The following is an 18,363-nucleotide window of genomic DNA, read 5'->3' as shown; positions in this document are numbered from 1 at the left end:
GAGCACCAGTCTAGCTTTTCCCGGAATGCTGCTTCAAGGATAAATAGCAGCTAAGCAGAGCCACAAGGGGCAGACTTGGGCTTGAAAAGACATCACAGAAGAGTGACTCAGCTATAATCATTCCGGGAAAAGCTAGACTGAATGCTCAGTCGGGGATTCTTATCATTGCAGATAACAGGCAGATTTAGCAGTGAATAATGAAACAGAGAGCAGGGTAGGTGTTTACTGTCATGTTCCCATTGATATATATGGTAAAATACATGAGGGGGCTTCGTCTCTGGTTCCCTTTAAGGGGGCTGGAGGAAGCGCCAGGTATGTATAAAACTTTTTGATTCCTTTGTCTTAGGTAAACTTTATTGATTGAGTGGTATTTTCAATCCTGCTCGACTGAGAAATGTTGTCAATTTGTAAAGATATCGGCCAATTTGCAGCGATTGAGCATAATGAGACACATTATGTAAAGGTCAATTGAAATTCAAAAGTGGGTAATGGATGTGTCTGCAAGATTGTATGCACTTGAAGCTAAGCCACATATGCTGGAGACACCTACTGGAAGCCAGTGGAACTGTGTACAGCTCAATTCTTATAACACAGTGCCATCAAGAGGTAAAATAAGAAACTGCAGGCCTCCTTAAAAGGAACCCGTTGTATGAGACCTATGGAGGCTGCCATATTTATTTCCCTTTAAAGTGGACCTGAACTCTTACACAGGACAGAAGGAAAACCTAGAGGAATGCACCCCGTTTATATTTAGAGAGTTTAGCCAGTCTAATTCCCCCTCATTTGTGTCTAATCACAAGTTGTAATTTGATCTCTCAGCTGTGTCAGCAGAGCAGCTCATTTGAAAGCACAGGCTGTAAACAATATGTCTGCTTCTATGAATCAGGAAGTAGAAACAGTTCAGATTTATTGTAGGATTTGTATCAGCTGTAACAAAGAAATGTTTTTCTTTAAAGGTTATTATGCTGTTGCATATCTTTTAGAGCAGAGAGGAAGTTCTGAGTTTAGGTCCGCTTTAAACAATACCTGTTGCCTGGCAGCCCTGCTTATCTTTGACTGCAGTAGTGTCTGAATCACACACCTGACACAAGCATGCAGCTAATCTTGTCAAATTTGTCATAGACCTCTGATCTGCATGCTTGGTCAGTGTCTATGGCTTAAAGTATTAGGGCTGTTTCACATGGACGCTTGGCAGCAGACGGAAGCCGCGCCGTCCTGTGATGTCTTGTTCGGGGGCGGTGGTACAGCAATCATCGGCTTCCCGTCGCGATCTGCGTTTTATGTACCCGCAAGAGGACATGAAGCCGCGGTGGCTAGGCGACCCTGGATACCGCATGCAGCTTCTAGGACCAGCTGAAACAACTCAGTAAATTGTGATCAGAACGCCGCGTATGCGCAATTGATGGTAATCGGCGGTAACCGCGCAATGGTAAACGCTCCCATTCACTTGAATGGGAACGTTTAGCCGATGAGTCCCGAACGCTTGGCGGTAAAAACTGCCAAGCATCCCTGTGAACCAGCCCTTAGAGGCAGAGGATCACCAGGGCAGCCAGGCAATGTGCATTATTTAAAAGGAAATAAACATGTCAGCCTCCATATCTCTCGCACCTCGGTTTCCCTTTACAGGGAATTCAGAATGTGGGCCATATATGATTGTCCATTAGTAAGCCTGTGATCACGGAGCAGAGCTTTTCAGTGCAGGAAGCCGGCGCCACCATAGACTGTAGTAGGAATAACATCTATAGCGGCGCTCAGTGAGTAACGTCGGTGCCATCAGAAGACGGAGTTGAAGTTGCTTTTGTAGTAGCAGTAGGGTATTGTACCGTTTTAGCCATCAGTAAAAGCAAGAAGTTCTAAATCAGGATGATACCATTTATTGGCTAACTAAAAATGAATAAAAATAAGCAAGCTTTCGGCCTTGCAGCCTTCGTCGTGCTTTTATAAGCCCGGCGAAGGCTGCAAGGCCGAAAGCTTGCTTATTTTTATTCATTTTTAGTTAGCCAATAAATGGTATCATCCTGATTTAAAACTTCTTGAAGTTGCTTTTAAAACACAATAATTCAGCCTCCAGCAATAGCTGGAAGCAGAATTACATCATTCCCCACCATCCATGTGGACCTGGAGGGGGAATAGTAATTAACACGGCCGTGACATGTGCAGCAGCAGGATAAGCCATATACCGACTGTGTCCTGCGGCCTAGTCTCCCACACCGATTTCAAATGTATGCTGTGATCATGCTCTGAGAGTCTTCATCGGGAGTGTAGATGAGGCTTTCTCAAAAAAGGGTTCCTTGTGGACATTGCAGGGGTTCCCTGGCCTCTGGTAACACTGGCCTAAGTTGGTGGGGTGAAAAAGTACCTCCTTGGCTTCTCTATGTAAAGAAGAGCTACATTGGAGATCAGTATATTAAGGAGCACGATAGTAAAAAAAAACAATGTGTAACGATTGTGGAACTTTCTCCGTGTGCAGCGCACAACGCGTGCGCTGACACGGCGGAAATCCTCCACAAGCGTATAATTGCAGGCACCCAGCAAAAGGTGCTACGCACCCGTAGAGGGAAATTCCTGTCGGCAGATGGCGCTGGGGAGTGCAGAGGAACCAATCCTCTGTACCTCCACAAATGCCAGACAGGAATTGTACGAAGCGCAGAACGCAATCGCAAGAGAAGCGATTGCGAATGAGAACGAGCAAAGGGACAGGTTGTATGTGTGTGCGCCAATCTAGTCGCCACCCCGCGACCGCACACACACAACAGCAGAAACGAAACAGAAACGCGATCGTGAGAGGTGCGATCGCCAGACGTGACACAAGGCAGATCAGAACAGAATATGAGGATAGCAAAGGCACAGCAAATCATACAATGAGAAGATGCGGAAAATAACAAACGCTAGCTAACCACGAACACCGCACTCATTCGCAACAGTGCACGCGGTTATGCGCGGTCTCCACGTGATAAGCACAATAGAGACAAGCACGCCTAACTAACCATCGACAGACAAACATGAAACAGAGGACGCGAGCGCTTGCTTAACGGTTACCTCACCGAGCCTCCAGCAATGCGATCGTAGCAGACAAGACAGACACACGAAAACAGGGACAAGCGAGAGATAGGATCCACAGCACTAGCGAAAGTGACTAGCGCGATCCAGAGAGGCAGAACAGAAGGATCCACAGCACTAGCGCGAAGCGAGTGCGATCCAGGGACAGAGTAACAGAACAGAAGGATCCACAGCACTAGCGCAGGATGCTAGTGCGATCCAGAGAGGCAGAACAGAAGGATCCACAGCACTAGCGGAAAGTGGCTAGCGCGATCCAAAGAGACAGAACAGAAGGATCCACAGCGCTAGCGAAAAGTGGCTAGCGCGATCCAAAGAGACAGAACCGAAGGATCCACAGCGCTAGCGCAAGATGCTAGTGCGATCCCAGTGAGACAGATCAGAAGAGATAGCTGGTAGCAACCGCTGCACCAGCTATACTCCAAGAACAGAGATCAGAACGATTTCCTGTCGACCACCATTGGGACAGGACAATCGCAACAGACAAACAAAACAGATAAACAATCCTAACTGCACTAGGGAACCTGCCTAGCACAGTTTCCAGGAATTACTCTAAGCTGATCTTCAAACAAAGAGCATGGCTGACACTCTCCAGAGTGTTTCACAGGAAGACTCCTTATGAACAGCCAAGCATTGTGGGAAACACATAGTACTTATAGTACACGCCTCCAATGAATGTGGCCAGGCAATTTGCATGACAACGTATGCAAATTCCTCAGCAAGCACAAGCTGCAAAACTGACAGAAGCTCTTCTTTCCAGAGTCCTGCAGCATGCAAACCTACACAATGGTCAAAAAGCTGCCTGCCTGCACAGGCAGCTGAGCAAATCATCACAATATGATAGTATAATAAAGAGCCCTATTATAAGGGAGCACTTTAATTGTGGTAACTATAATAAGAAATCACTAGCACAGGTTGCTGTAGTAGGGAGCACTATACAGGAAGAACATGGCATGGGGGCCAAACAAGGAGGCTGTTACAGTTTATAAACTTTTTAACCACATTGCCTTTTAAAGACCGTGTCACCTGCAAAATAAAACCCCACTCCATCCGCTAATGCAGGGGTTCCCTGAGATCCCCACATTTTTTAAAGGGTTCCTACAGGGTGAAAAGGTTAAAAAAGACTGGTATAGATGACCAATTCTCATAGAAGAGTTTCTCTTGCTAGGGGAGATCTGTGAAGAAGTGCATGATTGATTTACCAGGTGATTCTTCTGTACTTCTCTGATTGGCTGATCATGCTCAGCTTACACAGGAAGTAAAAGGGAGTCCTGATCACATGATTGTGGCCAGTCAATAAGAGAAGTATAAACTGGTCTCTGATAAAATGACCACGGTTTTCTATGAATATTATTTGTAGGAAAATTTGTCCTATCAGAATTTATAAATAATGACTTGCCCTCCCCTGAGACGAGTATCTACATTCCTGAAAACTGCACTTGAGCATTCAGGGGTATAAATACTCATCCCTCACTGTGTATGCCCGGCGCGCACCCACAGGCTACTGCGGTAGTGCACAGATTGATGAATGGGAACATACGTTCCCAAAGCCAATCTAACTGTCTAAAGTGACAATGATAAAAGTCCTCACATTGCGTATCTCATTATGAGAGCTTAATAAAAATGATTTGGAGATGGTACCTGACACCAGCAAAAATTGCAAAATTTGATTCCAAGGTTTCTCCACTGTGTTGGAGAGAATGTGGCCTAACAGGATCCTTAGAACATATATTTTGGGAATGCCCCAAGTTAGGAAATCTCTGGAAAGAGGTGGAGAACTTTTTGAGTCAATTGCCGATGAGTCTGACAAATATTCCATTCCACATGGCCATGTTACTTACAGGAACCATGGACTTGCCCCCAAAGGAGAGAATGATATATAATCATATCTTTTTTAGCTATTAGGATTTCAATAGCAGATAACTGGAAAACAAAATATTCACCGAAATTTGAAGACATTTTAAAAAAGGTAGATTTCAACCTTCAAGCTGAGAAGACCTGGGCTATTAAGTCGGGTAACATTAATTCTTTCCTGGCAAGGGCAAGTCTATGGCCTACAGTCTATCCTAATACTAGGCTCTTGGGAACTTAATTGAAGTTGTGGTACAAATTCTCTCACAAGAGACCAATTATTTTATGTTAGGTTTACTCTACTTGATAATTTTCATATCAGTACTAAGAAGAGAATTGCATTTTCAGCTTAATACAAAAATACACTGAGGAAACAAGTACACTGTAGAACAGACTAGATTAGTGTTAGTTTAGTGTACCCTTAGTTTTAGTTTAATTTTAACTGAGTTAGTTTAAAGAGGAACTGTAACGTGAAAACGTCCCCTGGGGGGTACTCACCTCGGGTGGGGGAAGCCTCCGGATCCTAATGAGGCTTCCCACGCCGTCCTCCGTCCCTCGGGGGTCTCGCTGCAGCCCTCCATACAGCCGTGACGTCATTATTTACCTTCCCGGCTCCAGCGCAGGCGCTCTGACGGCTGTCGGCTCTGAAGTAGGCGGAAATACCCGATCGCCGTCGGGTCTGCTCTACTGCGCAGGCGCAAGTTTCCGGGGCCTGCGCAGTAGAGCGGACCCGACTGAGATCGGGTATTTCCATGTAGTTCGGAGCCGACAGCAGCCACAGCGCCCCCTCTGGAGCCTGCAAAGGTAAATATTGAAGTCACAGTCGGGTCTGTCGCCGGTTGTTCGGAGGGCTGCAGCGAGACCCCCATGGGACAGAGGACGGCGTGGGAAGCCTCATTAGGATCCCGAGGCTTCCCCCACCCGAGGTGAGTACCCCCCAGGGGCGTTTTTTAATGTTATAGAGTCTGTTTAAAGACCTTATGTATTGGGAAGTTATCCACAGAAATATTTGATAACTAAAGTATTATTTTTAGTATGTTTATAAGAATAAGACATTTATATGGTAAGCTGGAAGCGTCCTCTGGGAGCTTAGTAGGGTGGTACCGGTCCCCCAGCTGCCCAGCAGGTCCTGCTCCGGATAAATGCTAACTTGCTGCAATAAGCAACAGTAATTATTGCATTGTAAATTACATTAACTGTCATTTCCTGCGGGCTGGAGCTGTAGGAATCATGAATAATTTACTGCATTCTACTATATATCACTACAGTGCCTCTTTAATCCCTGCTATTTCTGTTTTTTCTCCTTATTCTATAGTTTTAGAGCGGCCGGTGTCACTGGAAGAACTTCTGGTCCCGGGTTCCCCATACATAAGAAAGACCCTCACTGTGAGTAACCGACATCTGCATGGACATGTTTATGAGTAATAAAGATATAAGCTGGAATGTGATATCAGTCCATGAAGCAGGATGTGTCCTCATGTAGGACAATGAGCATTGGCCATGTTCTAAGGTCTGCATAGCCCCTTTTTGTTTCCAAATATTCTTTTTTTGTTGTTTATAGACACCTGAAGTGAGAGGGATGTGGAAGCTGCCATATTTATTTGATTTTAAGCAATGCCTGTTGCCTGGCAGTCCTGCTGCTTTTTTCATGCATCAGTAGTGTCTGAATCGCACACCTGAAACAAGCATGCGGGAAATGCAGCCAAACTTCAGTGAAACATCTGTTTTGCATGCTTGTCCAGGGTCCATGGTAAAAGGGTTTAGAGGCCGAGGATCAGTCAGGCATTGTTTAAAAAGAAATAAATATGGCAGCTTCCTTGTCCCTCTCATTTTAGTTGTCCTTTAAAGAGAAACCGTAACCAAGAATTAGACTTCATTCCAATTAGTAGCTGATATCTCCTTTCCCACGAGAAATCTATTCCTTTTCTCAAACAGATCATCCGGGGCTCAGTCTGTATCGCTGATATTGTGGTGAAACCCCTCCCACAGTGTGATGTCAGGACCATGGTTCTGACATCACATTGTGGGAGCCTTGTTGCATTGTGGGAAATAACAGCTGTTTACAGCTGTTTCCAACTGCCAAAAAAGCAAGCAGCATCTCCTTGCACTGACATCGCCTGCCAGCAGTAAAAATGTCACCATGTGGTTAAGTTCAGAATGTAAATCAGGGAGAGGAAAGATTTTACAATGGGCATCCACTGACTAAATCATTTATACATAATTATTGTAAAAATGAAGATTTTTTTTATTATATGATTTTGACTGGAGTTCCTCTTTAAAAGATAGTCAAAACCAAAGAGGGGTTTTTTTTAACTTTCCCGGGGCTTCTCCCAGCCCCCACAGTGTTGTAGGTCCCTCGCTGCCCTCCTCATCCTCTTCCTTGATCTGCTGTATGGTTTGGTACTGTAGCCAAATTGTGCACTACTGCATGGCGCCTCGTTAGTGCTCCTGTGGCTTGAAGCGCTCTGCGCATGCGCGGTTACGAGTCTCAATGTATTGCGCATGCACAGAACTTTCCTGCTCAAAGGAATGTTTTCTCGAACGTGCAGGAAAATTTTGGGTAAGGTGCGGAACAGTAATAGGGTGTAATAATCGCAAACAACCAGGCCGCTGTCTCCCCCTCCCCCCCCCCAATCTTTTATCTTCCCTGTGCAGTTATCCTTTACGTTTCACGCCTCATGCCAGTGTCCGCCGTACTTCGGCATTCTCTAACCACATGACTACTGGTGTATAGCACGCGAGGTGCATGTGTGACATCACACACACGCTATAACACCGCCAATCACGTGGGGGGTAAATGCAGAAGTACGTAGACGGCGGCAGCGCTGACAGCAGCAAGTAAAGTATAACTGCACCAGGGGACATAAAACATTAGTGGGACCAGGGCGGCCTGGTGATATCACAAGGCCGTTTCCCATAGGATTTCATGCTGAAATTGATCGGGAATCGGCCTGCAGTTTATGGCGGCCAACAGATCGCTCTTCGATCAGAGAGAGATCTGTCTCTTGGTTTATCGGCCACCAAAATTGCTAGATGTATGGGTACCTTTATAACAGCGCTGGGCAAACTACCCGTACCCGGCCCATGTGAGCTGGATTCCTCTCTTCCCCCCCTCCCTCCCTGCAGAATGGAGGTTAAAACTCACCTACTCGCCGATTCCTGCATCGCGTCTCCATGGTAACAGGGCATCACGGGATATGCATCACATGACACGCCAGCGTATTACACTAGCTGCCAGCCTGTGATACGGTGGTGTGTCATGTGATGTGTATCACATGACTCCCTGTTACCATGACGCCGCAAGGCAGGAAGCAGCAAGTAGGTAAGTTTTAACCTCTGCTAATCGCCTGCTCGCGACTGTGGGGGAAGGAGGGGGCCAGGGATTATAGGAATGCGGCTTGGGCCATGCAACGTTTGCCCGGCCTGCTTTAGAAAATCTCTCTGTATAAGGCACACATAATCATTACCCAGATTACTGCTTCCTGGTGAGACAACAGTTCAAATTCATTGAACAGATAGCTGTCCAGATATCTTCTCAGTTCTCAGACCCACAATCCAGTCTTTCACTGTAATCACCTGACTTCTGCAAGTATGAGATTAGACAAGACACAAGACAAATAACACTTATATTGCGCTTTTCTCCTGCAGCCACTAGGACGCGCTCTATAGGCAGTAGCAATGTTAGGGAGACTTGCCTAAGGTCTCCTACTGAATAGGTGCTGGCTTACTGAACAGGCAGAGCCGAGATTCGAACCCAGGTCTCCTGTGTCAGAGGCAGAGCCCTTAACCATTATTACACCATCCAGCCATTAATTCTAAATGTTTAGCACTGTGGCTACAGCAAAGTCTTACAATGCTGAGTTGCAGTGCTGGCCACCAGGTGTTGTTCTACAACCAGCAGAGGGAGGAAGTGGGGTGGCTTGTAGTCCTCAGAGAGAACTGCCCACTAGTTAGGAACCGCCCATTCTCATTGCAGCTGCAAGCTTCTGTGAATGGGTCCAGGCCAGGATCACATGACTTTTCCAAAAGGGAATTTCTCTGGAAGAGCTGCATCAAGTAAGAAAAGTTGTGTTAGTAATGGCATGGATTCCTATTTACCTTTACTAAATATTTAAAATCCGGAGGTTGTTGGACAAGCAGAACTTGAGGCAGTCATCCACCAAACATTTTCCATGACGAGATTCCTTTGTGTCACACAGGTTGTCAGCGATGATGTGGGATGGGGGTTTGTCGTTCGAGGTGAGAAACCTTGTCACGTGCAAGCTGTGGATCCCACCGGACCGGCCGCCGCTGCAGGAGTAAAGGTATCCCGATGACAGTATTGCCTGTGATGTACAATGGTGACAACAAAACCAAGATCCTGATGTTATCTTAAACCCAATCTACACGATACGATTCTTTGTGCGATTCGATTACGATTCTATTTACGATCTGATTAAATCCAACATGTCCGATCGGGATTCGATTTGCCATTGCAAAACAATGGCAAATCTAATTGAATCCCGATCGGACATGTCGGATTTAATTTGATCGTAAATAGAATCGTCATCGAATCGCACAAAGAATCGTATAGTGTAGATGGGGCTATAGATCTAAAAACTTGGTAACCCTAATGCCTGGTACACACCATTGAATTTCCCATCAGATAGAGGGGTCGAATCTGTTATTTCCGACCGGTCCGATCTGATTTCCGATCGTTTTTCTGATCGATTTTGTATAGAAGTGATAGGAAAATCAATTACAAAAAAAGATTGAAAATCAGATCGTTCCTGTCAGCAGAAATCCATTCGACCAATCTATCTGATGGGAAATTGCCTGGTGTGTACCAGGCATCAGAGTCCACCTCAAAACTTTTAAGACAGAGCCTTCTGTCATGCTGCCCTTACCCTTAGGAACTCCATACCACACCCAGCCAGGACAGCCCCATTCCTTAAAGCATTTAAAGGGAACCTAAACTGAGAAGGATATGGATTTTTCCTTTTAAAATAATACCAGTTGCCTGACTCTCCTGCTGATCCTGTCTATCTAATACTTTCAGACACAGCCCCTGAACAAGCATGCAGACCAGGTGCTCTGACTGAAGTCAAACTGGATTTAGCTGCATGCTTGTTTCAGGTGTGTAATTCAGCCACTACTTTTGTCAATGAGATCAGCAGGACTGACAAGCAACTGGTATTGTTTAAAAGGAAATATCCATATCCCTCTCAGTTTAGGTTCCCTTTAAGTCCAAACTGAAAAGCCGCTGTTTCTTCTGTCACACATTCCACCCTGCAACTATGTATTGATCTGAGACATATCCAGGGCCGGCCCGCTCATGAGGCGGGGTGAAACGTTTTCCTCAGGCGGCAAACTTCTAGGGGCGGCACCTGCCCGTCCGTGGGTGCGGGGGGGGGGGGGGGGGGGGGGGCGGCCGCCGAGCCGGAGGGGTAGCGGGCAGGACGGGGGTATTGGGCCTAGCGGTGGGGAGGGGGGTCGGACCCCCCCTCCCTCGCCTGGGTCCCCCGATCTGCGCTCCCGGGGGACCCACTGTATTGTAAGTGGACGGCGATGCAGGAAGTGATGTCAGTGGAGCGCACACTGGAACGCGGATAAGGTGAGTCCTCCCCGCCCGTGCCTCTTACGATTGGGCATCGGCAGCTTCCTATTACAGCTGGAGGGGAGCGCAGATCGGGGGACCCAGGCGAGGGAGGGGGGGTCCGACCCCCCTCCCCACCGCTAGGCCCAATACCCCCGTCCTGCCCGCTACCCCTCCGGCCGGGGGGGTCTATTGCGGCGGCAGCAATTTTTCTTTATAAATTTGCCTCAGGCAGCAAAAAGTCTAGGGCCAGCCCTGGACATCTCTATGCTCTTTGAGTCCTATGAGAGAAATACGCAATACAAATGTTATTGTATGGTACTATCAAGGTAGCCATACATCTAGCGATTCTGATTCAATCGATAAAGCGATTGACTTTATTAGGTGATCGACTTCAGTATGGTTGATCAAAAGTCGATTGACGTGTGGCTAACACACAACAAGCGATATCCTATGCGTTTTACCTTCACTAATCGATCTGATCGATGTTGTGCCTCCATGCTCTGAATGCAAAAATCGATTTAGAGTCGAAAGAATGACAACTGAACAGTAGCTGATTCCTGTGCAATCGACCGATAACTTGCATCCTGCTCGATTGGCTAAGCTGGTCAATTCGACAGGATAGCCACTTTTCATCTATTGGGCAACACACTCTATTCTCTCTCTTTCCATAGAATGAGCGAATTGAATGGCCGATCGTACAGCCAAATCGCTAGCTGTATGGCCAGCTTTATGGTATCATTGTTGCAGTTTTACCCACCAATGGTCAATGTACGTTATTTAGTCGGTGACCGGGAGGTGTGGCTGGATCGGCACACCCTGCGTTCCCTGAAGGAGCCATCTGAATAAATAAGAAATACTCTGTCGTCCGTTTGAATCCTCGAGTCGTGACACTTCTCATGTTCCCGCTGTCAGAGCAGAACAGATACCAAATGCTGATTTAACAGTAGTAAATGGTTTTTGGCTCGTCCGCCTGTACAATGCTGCGATTAGTTTACCATCTGACATGATGAGCTGAGAGCTTTGATGGGAGCTCATTACAGACCCACGCTGGGTTCCTTTCCAGCAAGCCAGAGCTTAATTAATTCTGTCTCTTCCCATCTAATTCCCCTTCATGGCTGATTTTTCTGTGATCTCACCCCTGCCATAAACACTTCAGCATAAAATGGGCTCTATTATGAGAGCAAAGTGCGTGTTTTAAAGAGACTCTGTAACAAAATTTTCAACCTTATTTCTTCTATCCTATAAGTTCCTATACCTGTTCTAATGTGGTCTGTCTTACTGCAGCCTTTCCTAGTTGCACAGTGGCTGTGTTACCTCTGTTATATAATCTAATCTTCTTTCCTCTTTCGGCTCTGTCGGGCTCAGGCACGCTGGAATGTGCTGGTCTGCTTGTGATAGGATAGAAGCTATACACACCCTCTCCAGGCCCCCTCCAAGCTCTGTATGACTCACACACTGAGCTACTCTCAGCCTATCACATGCTGGTTAGCAGCCATGTCTTTTTTGTTTGTAAACACTGCCTAAAACTGGCAATTACAAGCCAGGATTGCAGCAGGGAGTGGCAGAAACAGCACAGAGGGGCCCAGGAGAACATAATGAATAGAATGGTATGCTTTTTATTGTAAGAATTTTGGAGTACAGATTCTCTTTAAAGTGGCACTAAACTCGCCACATCAAATTGCCATTCAGAAAGCCGCTCCTGTACAGCAAGCTGCTTAAGCTTGGTACACACTTTCAATTATGATTGGCCAATCACTGACCAATTTTACCACCTGCATCTAGTTTGAGACCTTACCTACACCATCTGCTCATAGTATTTAATATCTGTTGACCCTCATACTACACAGAGGTGGTAAAATTGCTCAGCCATTGGCCAATCGAAACATGTGTTAGGCTTAACCCTCCTGGCGGTTTATTAAAATCCGCCAGAGGGCAGCAAAGCCGTTTAAAAAAAAAAATTATATCATGTAGCGAGACAAGGCGATCGGAGATCAGGAGAGGGCTTCCCCCGTCGCCATGGCGACGGGCGGGATGACGTCCTCGACGTCGTGATGTCAAAGGGGACTCCGATCCACCCCTCAGCGCTGCCTGGCACTGATTGGCCAGGCAGCGCACGGGGTCTGGGGGGGGGGGGGGTGCGGCGGTTAGCGGCAGATCGGCGGCGATCAGAGTGCACACACAGCCAGCAAAGTGCTAGCTGCGTGTAGCAAAAAAAAAAAATTATGCAAATTGGCCCAGCGGGGCCTGAGCGGTGCCTTCCGGCGGCATAGCCCAAGCTCAGCTTGGGCTTACTGCCAAGAAGGTTAAAGGATACCCGAAGTGACATGATGAGACAGACATGTGTATGTACAGTGCCAAGCACACAAATAACTATGCTGTGTTCCTTTTTTTCTTTCTCTGCCTGAAAGAGTTAAATATCAGGTATTTAAGTGGCTGACTCAGTTCTGACTCATACAGGAAGTGACTACAGTGTGACCCTCACTGATAAGAAATTCCAACTATAAAATACTTTCCTAGCAGAAAATGGCTTCTAGGAACAGGAAAGAGATAAAAAGGGTAAATAGTTCATAGATTTTAGCTCTGGCATACTTCAATGAATGTGTCATTGAACAAAAATAAAGCAGTAAAAACTTGAAAAGTAGCTTTAAATATAAAATAAAACTGTGGAATATCTCGAAAACATGCAGGTAGTAAAATTAGTCAGTGATCGGCCAGTCAAAATTGGTTATGTACTGTATATGCACCAATAGACTACACACGCATTTTCAATTACTGTCGCCCACTGTGGTTGAGAGTCAATCCCCCAAAGCGACAGCTCGTGGCTGACATCTGTACAGACCCGTCACTAGCCTAGAGTCTAGCGACATGTCTTTTACAATGGGGCGGGGAGGAGGAACTACAAGCAGCGACTTCTGGTAAACGGAATTAGGGGGAAAACAATACACTCAAGTTCACTCAGGTGTTGGATACAGCTAAAGGTCCCGGCATTCATAGGCGACAGCAGGCGGCGATGGGAAATTTGGGGGCAAAGGCTCCGCAAAATTTGTGGTACCCTATAGGCAACCATGTTAATTGGGGCTGTAAGAGGAAATTTTGAGGTAATTTCCCCCTCTTAACCTAAATTGACTTGGGTACAGAATAGGCCCCAAAACTTCTTCAGTGCCCAGTATTTTACATGTATTGCGGCGGTGGTGGCGTGGACATCTGTAGATTTGGTTTGGTTATGGTTATGCATCGGTGGGGGGGGGGATGGGGTTTAGGCATCATTGGGGGCTCATTAGGGTTAGGCACTGGTGGGGGGCAGTTAGGATTAGCCACATGTGGGGGGGTTAGGGTTAAGCATTGGTAGAGGAAGGGCCCATATAACAAAAGGGTTTGGTTTAGCATTAGTAGAGTATTAGTAAATTTTACTTATATTTTAATATCAGAATTACCAGTGCCTGATAGTAAAATATGGGTAAATTTACCAATATTCTACCAGCGGCCAGAGAGCCCCCTCCAGTGCAAGTAGCCAGAGAGTGGTTCTTCAAAGCCTTCAAAATAACTAGCCAGAGGGTGTCCCCTGTTCAGTAAAGGTCGCCTGAGTGGCCCCCAGACCCTTTGTAGAGAGTGCAGCAGAGCCTTGATCAGTCACCTCTTCGGTATCTGGGAGTATGCTGCAAGTGTTCCTCCTGTCTTCCGGGGGGGCGCTCTATCTCTATGCTGAGCTCGCTCTCTGTTGTCATCTGAGAGTCAGAGATCTCAGCATAGAGATGGGACCTTGGAAGACACGGAGAAAACGGGCTGCTGCAACTGGATTGTGGGGAGGTGAGGGATCTTAGAGTTCCGCTGCGTACTCTGCACACAGTCCTTGTAGCGTTCTCCCCGAGTGTAGCTCGTGGTTACCACTGTTTGCAGTGAAAAGTAACCCCGAGCTACATTTGGGAATACCACCAAGGAAATGTTAGAAGTATTTTGGTGTATGTTTGCTATTATAATAAAAGCACAGCTTTGTTTCATGTTTGCCTCTAGTGCCATTTCAGAGACCCCTTTTCAATCCTTTTTTTTTTTTTACCAGTGAGTTTTATATTATGAACACGTAACATTTTATGAAAAAAATAGAAAAAAGCAATTTACCTGGTGCAGCAGTTCATTAGTAAATCTAAGCAACAATAAACTGCTGCACCAAGTGTTTAATCTTTCTAATAGCATAACTTGATATTTAACACTTTAGCAACTTTAATAGAGATAAGTGCACTGCGTTTGACCTCAGTCGGCAAAACCTGTTGTGCTGTAAATTCTTGGAGTTCTTTGATCTCTGTCTACTAGCAGAAAATATAGAAACTGAAAGCAGAAGTCCTCTGTTATTGTCTAACACTGCCCCCTAGTGACAAGTAGCCATAAATACACATTACAGCAGTACTAATTAGAAACAGGGAAATGTAGCAAATAAGAAATGAAAAAAAATGCTAAAATAAATTGGACAGGAGCACTTGCAAGCCTCTAAACAAATTGGCTGCTAAAGCGTTTTAGAAAATCATTTTTATAATAATAAATACAGCGCTAGTAAATAGATCCTAAAAAAAACCCCTGAATTTGAACCTTGATTGCCCTGACTATATAGCTTATGTGTTTCTGTCTTACTTTCAGATCCGCCAGTTTGTGGTTTCGGTGAACGGCCACAACGTTCTCCACTACGACTTCAGAACAGTCAGTCGTATGGTCCTCACCGGCCCGCGGACCATCGTCCTAGAGGTGATGGAGGAGGTGAATAAGTGAAGTCTGGGGTGGGGGGAGGGGTTTGATCTACGCGGGAGGATGTGAGAATATAGACCGTTCAGTTGTTAATCAGCCAAAGCTAGAAGGATCTCTGTTATTTCCTTGTGTGGAAATATCTCTGGTACCCTCCCGGCCCCTCCTCCTCCTGCCGCCACACCCCAGGGTCCGCCTCCGGGTCTTTGGACAATCTCTGCTGCTCCGACACGATACTTGAAGACACAGGAACTGAACTACGTTGTTGTTTGTTCACGCCATGAATAAGCTGTGCTGATTTTCTCTATGTACTGTACAAGTTTCTATGTGGATATTGCATCTGTTATGTCGACCCGTACTGAATGTTCAATGCCTTAAAGAGGCCCTCCAGGCTCAGCAACCGGATGTGAGCTGTCCAACCTGGCAAGTCTTTCCAAATTCCGTCCAGCTCTGGGATCTCACGAGACTTCATAGCCAGCATGGTGACGTTGCTTCTCACCACTGTGGTTAAAGAGGCCCTGTAGTGACTCAAAGTAGAAGGCAGTAAGTTGTTCAGGATACCCACTTTATGGTAATTTTCCTGGTTTCAGCAGCATCAGACACTTTCTGCACTCATATATCTCTGTATATTGGCCATCCCAGTGATGTTTAGCCTAGGCTGTTATCTATTTGGAATTCCACTCCCACAGGTATTATGTGTACTGGCTTCAGAACTCTCAGTGAACCAACATTCCGCAGAGCAGCACCCGACAGGGCTAAACATGTCACCACCTTTGATACATTTCAGAATGTAAATCAATGAGATGAAAGATTTAGCATTTGGGCAAACACTGACTAAATTTACAAAATAATGTTAACAAAAAATAAGTGATTTTATTCATTACATTATTTTCACTACAGTTCCTCTTTAAAGAGAACCCGGTTCTTGGGGGGGGGGGGGGGGGGGGTGGCAGATGGGACACAGAGACATGTTCTCTGTCTCATGACATGCCTCTGTGTCCCCACACCGCCGCTCTCTGCCCCCCCCCCCCCCGCCCCCGCCGCTCTCTGCCCCCCCAACATCGGCAACATTATTTGTCGCCATCTCGGAGGTAAACACAGGGGGGAGGGATTCCCTGTTCAAAACACCCTATAGGGGCGTTCCTGCAGGGTTTCCAGAGCTGCCATTGGGCAGCCCTCTCTCCCTGGCCACGCCCCCTGCTGCTCCCTCCGCCTCTCTGCACGCTGTGAATGAGAGAATGAATCTCTCTTTCCAGCGTTTAGACCCAGAGGCCACGAAAGTGAAAGTGGGCCATTGCAGTCCACAGGAGCGGCGGCTTTTAAGGCTACTTGATCCGCTCGGCTCCCCGGATCAGGTAGCCTACTTTTTTTTTTTTTTGGAGCCTACCTCAGGCTCTCTTTAAGGCAGAACTAAAATCCTATAGCGGAAAGTATTGATATATGTAAAGGAAAATATACATATGCTAATGCTAGCAGCTGAGGGGTGCTGTGCAGGGCGGTACGGGAAGCCTGTACTAAGCCTTCCGCTTCAGGTACCCGCCATAGATGTACTTGAAAATACATTTAATATGAGTGGGAATGCATAACTGCTTTCATGGGTGCCTGGAGGTCAGCTTTAAGATAGCCATAGATATGAGATGATGATTGTATGATCTGGCCAACCACAGAAAGGTGCAGAGATAAAATTACGTTGGGTAAAGGGCAGAGTATGAGGAGGATTGGGGGTGGGTGGAGAGGGTAGAATAAGGGGAGAGTGATCAATGCATGAACACGGTCGTCCGGCTGAACCAAGCAGGCATGCTTGGCACAATCATTCTGCAGAACTACTGTGCAGGGGTCATATCTTCCAATCAAAATCTCATGTCTATGGCTAGCTTAGCAGAATCGTTTAAAAGTGCCAATATGCAAACACAGTGATGTCTGAATCTGTGATACAAAGACTTATCTGTGATCCTCCCACACCGATCAGATTCCTCTATTTATTACCGACAGCCAGCCCTACACACAGGCAGATGTCTCGTGGACACTGCAGGGGGAGGTTTGCTGTCCTGGGAAGGATGTCTAAAGCCAGCATTTTTACTAAAACCCTTCACAGTAAGGGAGCCAATACGTTACTCGATATTGCGGGCCGATGAACCTTTATCGAATTGGTGCCGATATTGTGATCGATTTCTTGGTGATGTTGGTTGAATGGATCGATCAAAAACAGTGGGAAATCTTGATCTTAGGGGCACGATCAGGCGCATGGCGGTAACAACTGGCGGATCCCCAGCCAGTGTCCCCCCCCCCCCCCCCGAGTGTATAAGTGTCTCCCCCATGCCCTTGTGCAGTGGGAAAGGCTCACCTATCCGCCATCATGACTCTTGGCCTCTTCTGGTGTCCTGCGTCCCTGTGAGGGCCTGACCCATGTGACACTGACGCATGTTGTGACATCACTACATGCACAGAGTCATGTGGTACAGGTGCACACGGTGACGCAGAACACCAGAGGAGGCCAGGGGCCGTGTCGGTGATGTGTCTGATCCTGCTGCCTGTAAATATGCGCTGCCCCGCATGCGCAGTAAGAGACTGTGCGGCCACATTTCCTGTTGATTATGCTGCTGGTAGTAAAACACAAAATATGCCTTATCAGATTTATCACGCCTTATCAGAGTAGCATAGCGAGCGCTACAAACTTATGCCTGTTGGGCCAATCAAAGTGCGGGGATAATGTCCTTTAACCTCCTGAGCGGTCTGGACGAGCTCAGCTCGTCCATCACCGCCGGAGGCTGCCGCTCAGGCCCTGCTGGGCCGATTTTTATCAAATAAAGTGCAGCACACGCAGCCGGCACTTTGCCAGCCACGTGTGCTGCCTGATCGCCGCCGCTCTGCGGCGATTCGCCGCGAGCAGCGGCGAAAGAGGGCCCCCCTAGCCGCCTGAGCCCTGCGCAGCCGGAACAAAAAGTTCCGGCCAGCGCTAAGGGCTGGATCGGAGGCGGCTGACGTCAGGACGTCGGCTGACGTCGATGACGTCACTCCGCTCGTCGCTATGGCGACGATATAAGCAAAACAAGGAAGGCCGCTCATTGCGGCCTTCCTTGTTTATTCTGGGCGCCGGAGGCGATCGGAAGATCGCCTCCGGAGCGCCCTCTAGTGGGCTTTCATGC

General features: G+C 46.9%; 1 protein-coding gene across 5 annotated transcripts in view; it reads left to right on the top strand.

Annotated features, from left to right (window-relative positions):
- The window catches only part of DEPTOR (DEP domain containing MTOR interacting protein), a 153,040-nt gene extending 136,883 nt beyond the window's left edge, over positions 1-16,157 (top strand). For all 5 annotated transcript variants that reach the window (XM_068234933.1, XM_068234930.1, XM_068234931.1 and 2 more), the window contains 3 exons: positions 6,224-6,294; positions 9,108-9,212; positions 15,116-16,157. In XM_068234933.1, coding sequence (XP_068091034.1) covers positions 6,224-6,294; positions 9,108-9,212; positions 15,116-15,244 — 305 coding nt within the window. In that variant the 3' untranslated portion in view covers positions 15,245-16,157. The remainder of the gene's footprint in view (positions 1-6,223; positions 6,295-9,107; positions 9,213-15,115) is intronic.
- Positions 16,158-18,363: the final 2,206 nt, after the last annotated feature.

This window comes from Hyperolius riggenbachi, chromosome 5 (assembly GCF_040937935.1).
Source record: "Hyperolius riggenbachi isolate aHypRig1 chromosome 5, aHypRig1.pri, whole genome shotgun sequence".
Classification (NCBI taxonomy): Eukaryota; Metazoa; Chordata; class Amphibia; order Anura; family Hyperoliidae; genus Hyperolius; species Hyperolius riggenbachi.
The sequence above is the reverse complement of the archived record's forward strand: the minus strand, read 5'-3'. Positions and strand labels throughout refer to the sequence as shown.